At 51.7% G+C, this 12,162-nt stretch overlaps 1 protein-coding gene across 2 annotated transcripts; it reads left to right on the top strand.

Annotated features, from left to right (window-relative positions):
* Nucleotides 1-8,897: 8,897 nt before the first annotated feature.
* Nucleotides 8,898-12,136, top strand: LOC123071581 (uncharacterized). Of its 2 annotated transcripts, XM_044495157.1 has the most exons (5): nucleotides 8,898-9,206; nucleotides 10,110-10,259; nucleotides 10,353-10,479; nucleotides 11,215-11,591; nucleotides 11,717-12,136. In XM_044495157.1, exons 1-4 carry the CDS (start codon nucleotides 8,946-8,948, stop codon nucleotides 11,229-11,231), a joined length of 555 nt encoding a protein of 184 aa, XP_044351092.1. In that variant the 5' UTR covers nucleotides 8,898-8,945; the 3' UTR covers nucleotides 11,232-11,591; nucleotides 11,717-12,136. The 2 variants fall into 2 exon arrangements, with proteins under 2 accessions (XP_044351092.1, XP_044351091.1); XM_044495156.1 differs by lacking the exons at nucleotides 10,110-10,259; nucleotides 10,353-10,479 and having other exon boundaries at nucleotides 11,500-11,591.
* The last annotated feature ends 26 nt before the right edge of the window (nucleotides 12,137-12,162 follow it).

Genomic DNA, 12,162 nt, shown 5'->3' with positions numbered 1-12,162 from the left:
GAACAGAGTCTTGGTCATCTTGCCCATGAGACATGGTTCACATGTGTCAAATGATTCATAATCGAGAGACTCCAAAAGTCCATCAGCATGGAGCTTCTTCATGCGCTTGACACCAATGTGACCAAGCCGGCAGTGCCACAAGTATGTGGGACTATCGTTATCAACTTTACATCTTTTGGTATTCACGCTATGAATATGTGTAACATTACGCTCGAGATTCATTAAGAATAAACCATTCACCATAGGGGCATGACCATAAAACATATCTCTCATATAAATAGAACAACCATTATTCTCGGATTTAAATGAGTAGCCATCTCGTATCAAACGAGATCCAGATACAATGTTCATGCTCAAACTTGGCACCAAATAACAATTATTAAGGTTCAAAACTAATCCCGTAGGTAAATGTAGAGGTAGCATGCCGACGGCGATCACATCGACCCTGGAACCATTCCCGACGCGCATCGTCACCTCGTCCTTCGCCAGTCTCCGCTTATTCCGCAGCTCCTGCTGTGAGTTACAAATATGAGCAACGGCACCGGTATCAAATACCCAGGAGTTACTACGAGTACTGGTAAGGTACACATCAATTACATGTATATCAAATATACCTTTGGTGTTGCCGGCCTTCTTATCCGCTAAGTATTTGGGGCAGTTTCGCTTCCAGTGACCCTTCCCCTTGCAATAAAAGCACTCAGTCTCAGGCTTGGGTCCATTCTTTGACTTCTTCCCGGCAACTGGCTTACCGGGCGTGGCAACATCTTTGCCGTCCTTCTTGAAGTTCTTCTTACCCTTGCCCTTCTTGAACTTAGTTGTCTTATTGACCATCAACACTTGATGTTCTTTCTTGATTTCAACCTCTGCTGACTTCAGCATTGAAAATACTTCAGGAATGGTCTTCACCATCCCCTGCATATTGTAGTTCATCACAAAGCTCTTGTAGCTTGGTGGGAGCGACTGAAGGATTCTGTCAATGACCGCCTCATCCGGGAGGTTAATGTCCAGCTGGGACAGGCGGTTGTGCAACCCAGACATTTTGAGTATGTGCTCACTGACAGAACTATTTTCCTCCATCTTACAACTATAGAACTTGTCGGAGACTTCATATCTCTCGACCTGGGCATGAGCTTGGAAAACTAGTTTCAGCTCCTCGAACATCTCATATGCTCCGTGTTGCTCAAAACGCTTTTGGAGCCCCGGTTCTAAGCTGTAAAGCATGCCGCACTGAATGAGGGAGTAATCATCAGCACGAGACTGCCAAGCATTCATAATGTCTTGGTTCTCTGGGACGGGAGCGTCACCTAGCGGTCCTTCTAGGACATATTGTTTCCTGGCAGCTATGAGGATGATCCTCAGGTTCCGGACCCAGTCCGTATAGTTGCTGCCATCATCTTTCAGCTTGGTTTTCTCTAGGAACGCGTTGAAGTTCATGTTGACATGAGCGTTGGCCATTTGATCTACAAGACATATTTTGCAAACGTTTTAGACTAAGTTCATGATAATTAAGTTCATCTAATCAAATTAATATAATGAACTCCCACTCAGATTAGACATCCCTCTAGTCATCTAAGTGTTACACGATCCGAGTCGACTAGGCCGTGTCCGATCATCACGTGAGACAGACTAGTCATCGTCGGTGAACATTCTCATGTTGATCGTATCTTCCATACGACTCGTGTTCGACCTTTTGGTCTCCGTGTTCCGAGGCCATGTCTGTACATGCTAGGCTCGTCAAGTTAACCCTAAGTGTTTTGCATGTGTAAAACTGTCTTACACCCGTTGTATGTGAACGTAAGGATCTATCACACCCGATCATCACGTGGTGCTTCGAAACGACGAACTTTAGCAACGGTGCACAGTTAGGGGAGAACACTTCTTGAAATTTTTGTAAGGGATCATCTTATTTACTACCGTCGTTCTAAGTAAACAAGATGCATAAACATAATAAACATCACATGCAATTATATAATAGTGACATGATATGGCCAATATCATATAGCTCCTTCGATCTCCATCTTCGGGGCTCCATGATCATCTTCGTCACCAGCATGACACCATGATCTCCATCATCATGATCTCCATCATCGTGTCTTCATGAAGTTGTCACGCCAATGACTACTTCTACTTCTATGGCTAACGCGTTTAGCAACAAAGTAAAATAATTTACATGGCGTTCTTCAATGACTCGCAGGTCATACAAAAAATAAAGACAACTCCTATGGCTCCTGCCGGTTGTCATACTCATCGACATGCAAGTCGTGATTCCTATTACAAGAACATGATCTCATACATCACAATATATCATTCATCATTCATCACAACTTCTGGCCATATCACATCACATGACAATTGCTGCAAAAACAAGTTAGACGTCCTCTAATTGTTGTTGCATCTTTTACGTGGCTGCAATTGGGTTCTAGCAAGAACGTTTTCTTACCTACGAATAACCACAACATGATCTTGTCAACTTCTATTTACCCTTCATAAGGACCCTTTTCATCGAATCCGCTTCAACTAAAGTGGGAGAGACAGACACCCGCCAGCCACCTTATGCAACTAGTGCATGTTAGTTGGTGGAACCAGTCTCACGTAAGCGTACGTGTAAGGTTGGTCCGGGCCGCTTCATCCCACAATACCGCTGAAGCAAGATAAGACTAGTAGTGGCAAGCAAGTTGACAAGATCTACGCCCACAACAAAATTGTGTTCTACTCGTGCAATAGAGAACTACGCATAGACCTAGCTCATGATGCCACTGTTGGGGAACGTTGCAGAAAATTAAAAAATTTCCTACGGTTTCACCAAGATCCATCTATGAGTTCATCTAAGCAATGAGTCAAGGGAGTGAGTTTGCATCTACATACCACTTGTAGATCGAGTGCGGAAGCGTTCAACGGGATGGTGATGATGGAGTCGTACTCGCCGTGATTCGGATCACCGATGACCAAGTGCTGAACGGACAGCACCTCCGCGTTCAACACACGTACGGTACGGACGACGTCTCCTCCGTCTTGAACCAGCAAGGAAGAAGGAGAGGTTGAGGAAGACAGCTCCAACGGCAGCACGACGGCGTGGTGTAGTTGGTGCAGCAGTACTCCGACAGGGCTTCGCCAAGCACGTACGAAGGAGGAGAGGTGTTGGGGAGGGGAGGGGCTGCGCCTTGGCTTGGGTGTTCAGCCCTCCCCTCGCCCCTCTATTTATAGGGGAAGGGGCAAGGGGGGCCGGCCCCTCTAGATGGGATCTAGAGGGGGGGCGGCGGCCAGGGAGGGGGGACTTGCCCCCCAAGCAAGGGGGGCGCCCCCTCTAGGGTCCCCCCCAACCCTAGGCGCATGGGCCCAAGGGGGGCGCCCAGCCCTCCAGGGGCTGGCTCCTGCCCCACGCAGCCCATGTGGCCCCCCCGGGAGGGGTGGCCCCTCCCGGTGGACCCCCGGAACCCTTCCGGTGGCCCCGGTACAATACCGATATGCCCTGGAAACCTTCCGGTGTCCGTATGACAGCTTCCCATATATAAATCTTTACCTCCGGACCATTCCGAAACTCCTCGTGACATCCGGGATCTTATCCGGGACTCCGAACAACATTCGGTAATCACATACAAGTCTTCCTAATAACCCTAGTGTCACCGAACCTTAAGTGTGTAGACCCTACGGGTTCGGGAGACACGCAGACATGACCGAGACGGCTCTCAGGTCAATAACCAACAGCGGGATCTGGATACCCATGTTGGCTCCCACATGCTCCTTGATGATGTCATCGGATGAACCACGATGTTGAGGATTCAAGCAACCCCGTATACTATTCCCTTTGTCAATCGGTACGTTACAAGCCCGAGACTCGATCGTCGGTATCCCAATACCTCATTCAGTCTCGTTACCGGCAAGTCACTTTACTCGTACCGTAATGCATGATCCCGTGACCAAACACTTGGTCACTTTGAGCTCATTATGATGATGCATTACCGAGTGGGCCCAGAGATACCTCTCCGTCATACGGAGTGACAAATCCCAGTCTCGATCCGTGTCAACCCAACAGACACTTTCGGAGATACCTGTAGTGCACCTTTATAGTCACCCAGTTACGTTGTGACGTTTGGTACACCCAAAGCACTCCTACGGTATTCGGGAGTTACACGATCTCATGGTCTAAGGAAGAGATACTTGACATTGAAAAAACTCTAGCAAAACGAACTACACGATCTTGTGCTATGCTTAGGATTGGGTCTTGTCCATCACATCATTCTCCTAATGATGTGATCCCATTGTCAATGACATCTAATGTCCATAGTCAGGAAACCATGACTATCTGTTGACCAACAAGCTAGTCAACTAGAGGCTCACTAGGGACATGTTATGGTCTATGTATTCACACGTGTATTACAACTTCCGGATAATACAATTATAGCATGAATAAAAGACAATTATCATGAACAAGGAAATATAATAATAATGCTTTTATTATTGCCTCTAGGGCATATTTCCAACACATGTCCGGCGGCGCGAGGGGAGCGGGGCTAGGGTTTCGGGGGGATTAGACCGCGAATTTGGAAGGGGAAGGCACATTTATAGGTAGAGGGAGTTAGGAGGCTCCAAATGAGGCACGGTTTTCGCCCACACAATCGTGATCGAACGACCGAGAGCATGGAGTGGAGTTAGATGGGTTTTGGGCCAGATTGGAGGGGTGTTGGGCTGCAAGACAAAAGGGGCTTTAACGGTTACCCGGTTAACCGTTGGAGTATCAAACGACCTCCAAATGGCACGAAACTTGACAGGCGGTCTACCGGTGTTATACCAGGGCCGCTTGGCAAACCTCGGGCCCTTCCGAGAAAGTTCAACACCCGCTCACATCAGGAGACAAAAAGGGGGACGCCGAGGACATAGGAGTGCTTGATTGCAAAACGGACAACGGGGAAAATGCTCGGATGCATGAGACGAACACGTATGCAAAATGAGATGCACATGATGACATGACAATATGCAACACGCAAGCAAATGACATGGCAACAACGACGAATAACTGGCGGACACCTGGCGCATTGGATCCGGGGCGTTACATCATCGTCCGGGCTGTTCTCCTCTTCGGAGACAGGTTGTCGGAGTAATGGGCCATGGGTAGCCTCACCCGGGTCCCTGGATTTCTCAAGACTTTGGGCGAGCTTCGCTTTGTTGCACACCAAGCTGAAGCTCCGCCCTCCGGCGGCTGGCTAGCTCAAAAGCCGACCACTAGAGGGCGGCCCCACGAGCGGCCGGCTCCAACCAGCCGGCCTCTAGGGAGGACAGCATTGAGCAGGCGGCCACCTCGCGTCCTTCAAGTTTGTGCCCCCGTCAAGAGGACGAGATGGGGCATGGCTATAGTGAAGCCCTCACCCTCCAATCTTGGGGTCAGCGTGGCCACAGTGTCCCGTACAGGCGGAGATCTTCGCATGATGTGGCACTATTGCCACCTTCCCTTGACGTCACTCTGGACAGGCGGAGCCCTGTTCACCGCGACGGCATGTCGGTACGGCCCACAGGCTGTGGGCCCTACCAGGCAGTGACACCCCAGAAGACGGCGCACGCCGAACCAGGCGGACCAGGGGAGGGCCGGCCTCTAGCAGGCGGCCGTCCCCTCCCTCGAGGCCCGTACACCATTAACCTGATGAGACCAGGTGTGGCTACAGTGATCTCCCACCAGGCGGCGGGACTGTAGCCACACTGAGCTAACCAAGCCAACGTCATTAGCAGCACGACTACAGTGAGCAGCCACCAACCAGACCCGCCAGCGGCGGGAGCGGCCTGTCGGCTCCGTACCAGACCAGTTGGCGGGGCCCCAGTAGTCGACGGAGAAGCCGGAGGCCGGAGACGCTGATAGCCGGGCCCAGCAGCCGGCCAGATTACCATTGTACCCCTGGAGGATAGGCCTATATAAACCCTCCAGGGCGCCCATGCAAAGGGTTCCCACTCCATTAGACCTAGCCACATTCCTAGAGCAGGAGAGAGCTAGCCTTGCCTTCTCCTACCTCTAGCAAACATCTCAAGGAGCAACTTTGTATCACTTGTGCCTTTAGTGATCATGCAGAGACCCCGTAGAGCAGGACTAGGGGTGTTATCTCCTAGGAGAGCCCCGAACCTGGGTAAAGTACGCCGGTGTTCGTGTCTACGCGTCATCCCGCTTCCAGGCACCGGGGACGTTCTACTCGCTCCCACCATGATGAGCCATCCTTTCGCATATGTCGCACCCAACCCCCGACATTTGGCACCCACCGTGGGGCGAGGTGCACCGTCTCCCGGAGATCTGCTCTGGACGGGAACCCTGTTCTTTCTTGGCGAGCGAAGCCAGCACAGCGCGCCCGACGGCGTCAGCCTCGACACCCTGCATGGCGCGGAGATCGCCTGCGCGGCGAGCTGCCTCGCCGACCTCGTTGGCGAGGTTGTGCACCGTCTCCCGGAGATCTGCTCTGGACGGGAACCCTGTTCTTTCTTGGCGAGCGAAGCCAGCCCAGCATGCCCAACGGTGTCAGCCTCGATGCCCTGCATGGCGCGGAGATCGCCTGTGCGGCGAGCTGCCTCACCGACCTCGTTGGCGAGGTTCACCTCTCTGACGAGTCGGCCTCCGACGTAGGCACCGGCTGCCCCGAGAGCCGCCTCGTCAGCCTCCTCGACCAGCTTCACGTCATCAGTGAGCCAGCTGTGGACCTAGAATCTGTTGGCTCCACCGACCCGATGATCGTCGACTCTGACACGGTGTCGCTTGACGCGTTCCCCACCAACGTGGTGATCTACGACGAGCCGCCTCCTCGCGAGCACAGCGGCGGGGGCACCGTCACGGAGGTGCTCGTCATCAACAGTGGCGAGCGCTCGAATGGAGATGCTCGATACCCACTCGATGCGGCACTGCGAGACTTGACGGCGCCCATCCCAGAAGACGCAGACGCTGAGACGCTGGAGGCACGCCGCGTCTAGCTCCTTGAGAGCGCTGGCCGACTGGCCAGCATGCGACGCCTCTCGGACGCCTATCAGCGCGAGATGGACCAGGCCGTCGGTGGCACACCGGCTCCTGGGGGCCTAGCCGCATTGGCCCTATCCGCCAGCATGTTCGGGGAAGAACGCCCCGTCTACGCCACGCCTGCAGAGAACATCCGGGCCGCCCAGGCGGTGACGGACGAACTGGACAAGTACGAGGGCGACGAGCGTCGCCACATGGCGGAGCGAGTCCAGCAGCTCCTAGACACAGCCGCCGCATTGCACGAAGCCGGCTACCGCGCTGAAGAGCCCGCCCTGCATAATGAAGAGCCTCCCCTTCGCCAAGATCACGGCGCGACATCCCGGATGCCGACTGGCGGCGCCCGCGGAAGATGAGGCAACGAGCCGGCGGCTAGCCAAAGCCGGACTCGCCTTTCCATCGAGCGTGACGAGGACGGACGCCCTCGAGTGGTGGAGCGCCGAGGCGATCCTCCGCCTCCTCCGCCTCGCGGAGCAAGACATCCCACTCCGTCGCCTGTCACGCACTTGACACTCAGCGACCGCCTTGGCCGCCGAGAAGGAGTCGGAGAAAATGACACCCGCTATCGGATCGACCACCTCAACCGATCCCTGGCGCTAGAAGAAGAAGACGTGTTGGGCCCGCCCTGTTTCGGCCCGCGAATCCGAGATGAGCCCACTACTAGGAAAACCCTTATAGACAATCATTTACTAGTAGCGTGGGTTATACGCCCCGCGCTACTACTAAGTAGTAGTAGTGCGGGAAAAAAAGTGCGCTACTACTAAAGAATAGTAGTAGCGTGGGTTTACCTTTCCCGCGCTACTACTAAGTGATCCTGACCGTGCCACCGGAGCATGCAATAGTAGTGGTGTGGGTACAAAAACCGCGCTACTACTAAATTTATAATAGTAGCATAGGTATGACACCCCGCGCTACAGCTAATCGTCATGCGCTACCACACCGCAGCGCACTGCAACTTCCTTGTCTTTCCCATAAAAAACCACCCAAAAAACTCCGGCGCATTTGATTTCTTGCCACGATTTACTTTAGAGTTTGACGATTTGCCACTCCTTATCTCGTAATTGCTTTTTTGCCATTCCTTACTTGGGACTTGGAAGTTTTGCCCCTGCCCACGGACAAACCCAAGATTGCCCTTAGCCCCCACCCCATTGACCACTCACGGGTCACGGATAAGAAACGACGGCGACAACTACATCACGGGGCGCTATGCTCCTTCTCCACAGGCGGCACGTTGCTCCATGGCTGACCTCCTACCCATCCTCTTCAAATTTCGCCCCGCCCCTGCTGCCTCCCGATTGACTGGTACAGGACACATGAGAGAAGCTCGTTCCCCATCTCCCTCACCTGCCCCCGTGCCCCAGCCACCAGTTTCTCGTCGCCGGCAGCGCCGCCGACCTCCTATCCCGTGCTCCCTGCACAAGCCCGGAGCGACACCTAGGGCTAGGGCCATCCCTGCGTCGAGACCTACATGGCGTGGTGGTTAGCCACGCACTTGAGGCGGAGCGAGGTAGCACGTCCCTGCGGGGCGACCCCATCGGGAGCGACCATCAGGCGAGCCACCGAGCGGAGGCCTGGAGCGGCGCCCTGGTCCCTCCCTGTGGTGCGTCCACCCAGCATCTGGTACTCCGGCGACGCGGCCGACGGCCTGGAGGAGAGCAGCCGGCCATCAAAGAGGGCGGCGGCGGCGACGAATGGGTTCATCCTCTCCTGATTTGATTTCAATCGTTGAATCGGCCGGGTGCACTGGTCGATCTAGCACAAGGGTATTTTGGTCCACATTTTTATGCATATATTATGTCAATGATTTGCAAGTATTGTTTTTGTGTGAAAAATGGCAAAAAAAATCAAAGTGCAAAGTAAAGGGTGGCAAATTATCAAAGTGCAAAGTAAGTGGTGGCTAAAAATCAAAACCCCCCAAAACTCCCTTGTCTTTCCAAAGTCACCGCTCCTCCCCATCCCGCCGCCGATGCCCCTCTGTGCTCGCGCGCTCTGCTTAATGGTGCTCGCGCCCTCCAATCCGGCGCCCGCCTGCCGCGGCTCGACAGCGTTCCGCCCCCACGGGGCCCACCACCTCCTCCTCCCCCACGTCGGCCGCCTCCTCGCCTGCCGCGCGCCGCCCCTGCCCCGCACCACCGCCCGCCTCCGCCCGCTCCGGATGTCGGCCTCCAACCACTCCGGCGCCGGCGCCAGCTCCCCCTCCGCCCCCTCGCCGCCCCCGGCCCTCGCGGTGAGTCTGATGCATCCTCCTCCTCCTCACGCGTCCGTCCGTATGATGTCTTACCGTGCCGGCATCGATGGTGTCGGAGCTGAGATGCTGGGGCCGTACAATAGTTGCCGTGGATGGATGGAACACCTAGTGCGTTGACTTAGCAACTGGCCGATGGGAAGGGATGCCTGCCTTAGCAACTCCAAGCTACGAACCTGCCTCATGGGAGCGCCTACCGGAAGCTCGCGCGCCAGGTGCTCGACGCTTTGTCCCCCTTTATACTCGTTTCATGGGAGCATTTCATACTATCTATTTAAAAATAGTGCCATGAGACTGGGGCACATAATTGATTGGAGTTCCTTGAATCACACCTGATGCTGTTTTTTCTTTGGATAAAGTGTGGATTGACGCACGCTAGCGAACTGTATAAACAGTTGTATGGTGACCGGATCTCGGCCGGCCCTCCCTGCTCCCTCTTTCCTCTCTGCAATTGCAGATTGTGCCCGTATATTACTATGCATTAATGTGGGATGTATAGAGAGGCATGAGTTCAGTTCAGTTCAGTTTAGAACAAGAGATTCAGAGTAACGCCTGCAATCTGTTTGATGTTTTGTGCACTAGGAAATGGGCTTACACTCTGGAGATGCTTAAGTTTTAATTCCTTCTGGTCTCCCATGCAGTTTTGTTACTGGTGAAATTATATTGGTCAAGTGGAATAAAAAAACCAAGTATCAAGCCCTAGTCTTCACTGCTTAGCTTTTCTAGAGAGGGTGAAAAGTTTTCTTTTCCGGAATTGTAGTGTATTTAGTGAAAAAGGACGCATTCTTGTTCTGACATTAGTTTAATTTTTACAACTGCTTAGATTTTTCTAGAGAGCGTGCATTTGTTTTTCTTTTCACCTTAGTTTTGATATCCCTGTTTCAGGCCGCCACTGCCACACCAGCCGCCGCCGCCGTAGCCCCGACCATGTCGTCTTTGTCCTTCCCCGTCCCTGCTGTCGATGGTGAGGATGACGATGAGAACGTCGACGAGTTCAACGGCTTCGACGCACTGAGCGAGTATGATGCCAGCGTGGTGCGTGCTCTTGCCTTGCTTCGTCAGTCTTCACGGTAAAATGGGACTGCGTTTTTTGGCTGTTGCTGACTCGAAATTGGTGATTTTGGTTAGACGGAGATCGACGAGGAGGATGAAAAGGCCCTCGCTGCATTCATGTCCAAGGAAACCTCCTCCAAACGATCGCTTGGTGATATCATCCTCCAGAAGATCAGAGAGAAGGACGCCACTGTCTCAACATGTAAGCATCCATTCTCGACTCTGATGTTTCTTATTTATTGACCATTGCACCGACGAGGAACCATTTTGAGTTCAGTTTAATCACATTTTGGATGCGGAGTAGATTGAGGTAAGATATCCAATGCATATGTCTAATTGTGCAATACATCAGTATGTAGTACCATAGCAGTTTTATACTCCTATATGGTTACAGATATACTCTTCTTTGTAAACTTAGGGATGGGTACATATATGTTTATCCACACAGTACCATAAGCAAGCTTGATCAGCACTATGATGCTTGTTCTTCTGATATGGAGATGGGGTATAACCATCCAGTCTTTTGGGATGTAACATTTCTGTTTTTGTTATCTTATCATGTGATGCATTAGTTACTACCATGATATAAGGTAGGTCACACCCATTCGTTAGATATTACTGAAGGAAGAATCCTATTTATCAAGTACTGTGCTATTAGTTTGAACATTAGTACTATGCTATGCATCACATGGAAATTAGTACTGTGCTATGCATACAACATAAGGATGCTGATTTTAGTGTTAAAGAAGTAGACTAATTTCCCCTCGCTTGCAACTCTTATGCATAATTACTGATATATGAAACCTGAAATTGTTTCTGTCAAGTGTTGGGTTCCTGTTATGACTGATTCCTTACCTGGTATGCTGGAAAACCTGCATATATAATTTCATTCTTATGAGTGTACTAAGGCTAGATTATTTTGTCGCTCAATTTGCAGGCTTTCTCCGTGATTAATATAAATTATGCAAGGATCAGAGGATATGTTGATGCTACTACCAATCATTGTTGGTGAAAGAAATGTCATTTGAGAAATCTCGGCCCATTGTTCTTCTTAATGAAGATTCTTACCAACTTTATCCTTTCCTGTGTCTCAAAACTGTCAACCTAGCTCATAGAACGATCTTTTTTTAGGATGCATGGTTTTTTTTCTGGTTATTATACATTACAACGAGTTCATTGTATTCAGATTCCTTACAACTTCATGCACCTGAGCTATTTGCAGGAGGGGAGCTGGCCTTCTTCACGTCTCGGGGGAGTGTCTTCCTTGGATTCAACAAGAAGGGGACCCGGCCTTCTTCATGTCTCGTGCAACAAGTATGGTCCAGCCTCTGGTTGTCACTATTGATTCATGTGCATGTGCTAAAAAGAAAGAAAATACCCTACTGGATTTGAAAGAGGACGCGAACTAATAAGTTCTTACTTCTCCGACGTGGGCGCAGGGGTGATCGACGCGGACTACCACAGCCCGGTGGGTGTCGTGCTCTTCAACCACTAGGAGGCGGACTTCGCCTTGAAGCCCGGAGACGGTGTCGTGCAGATGACCATCCAGGTGATTGCGAATTGCGACACCGGAGGTCGCCGAAGTGGAGGACCTCGACGCCACCGTCCGGCGGGAGGGAGGGTTCGGGTCCACCGGTAGTTGAACTCCGAGTCTTGGTAGATACATCTAGACAAGTGGTCTGGTTGTTTGCGTTTGGTGTTAAATGGGATCTCGTGAACTCTACTGAGTTGAGATGTTGAATGTTGCGTCCATGAACGCTGCAAGTGCTAAGATTGGTTCTGTGATCTTAGTTTATTTTGCATTGGACATGTCTAGATTTCCATCCACGAATACAGCATCTGACTTTTATTTTTTTTAATTTCTAATTAGTTAGCTATAGCGTGT

Source organism: Triticum aestivum, chromosome 3B (genome assembly GCF_018294505.1).
Source record: "Triticum aestivum cultivar Chinese Spring chromosome 3B, IWGSC CS RefSeq v2.1, whole genome shotgun sequence".
In the NCBI taxonomy this organism is placed as follows: Eukaryota; Viridiplantae; Streptophyta; class Magnoliopsida; order Poales; family Poaceae; genus Triticum; species Triticum aestivum.
Note: the sequence above shows the minus strand (reverse complement) of the source record. Positions and strands in the feature narration are given on the sequence as shown.

What these genes read in the sequence shown, in the direction of transcription:
- LOC123071581 (XM_044495156.1), top strand. Translation starts at nt 8,946, where the DNA reads ATGCCCCTCTGTGCTCGCGCGCTCTGCTTAATGGTGCTCGCGCCCTCC. An exon ending in CGCCGCCCCCGGCCCTCGCG is followed by an intron (nt 9,207 to 11,499) that starts GTGAGTCTGATG and finishes AGCTATTTGCAG; the next exon opens with GAGGGGAGCTGGCCTTCTTC. An exon ending in CTTCATGTCTCGTGCAACAA is followed by an intron (nt 11,592 to 11,716) that starts GTATGGTCCAGC and finishes ACGTGGGCGCAG; the next exon opens with GGGTGATCGACGCGGACTAC.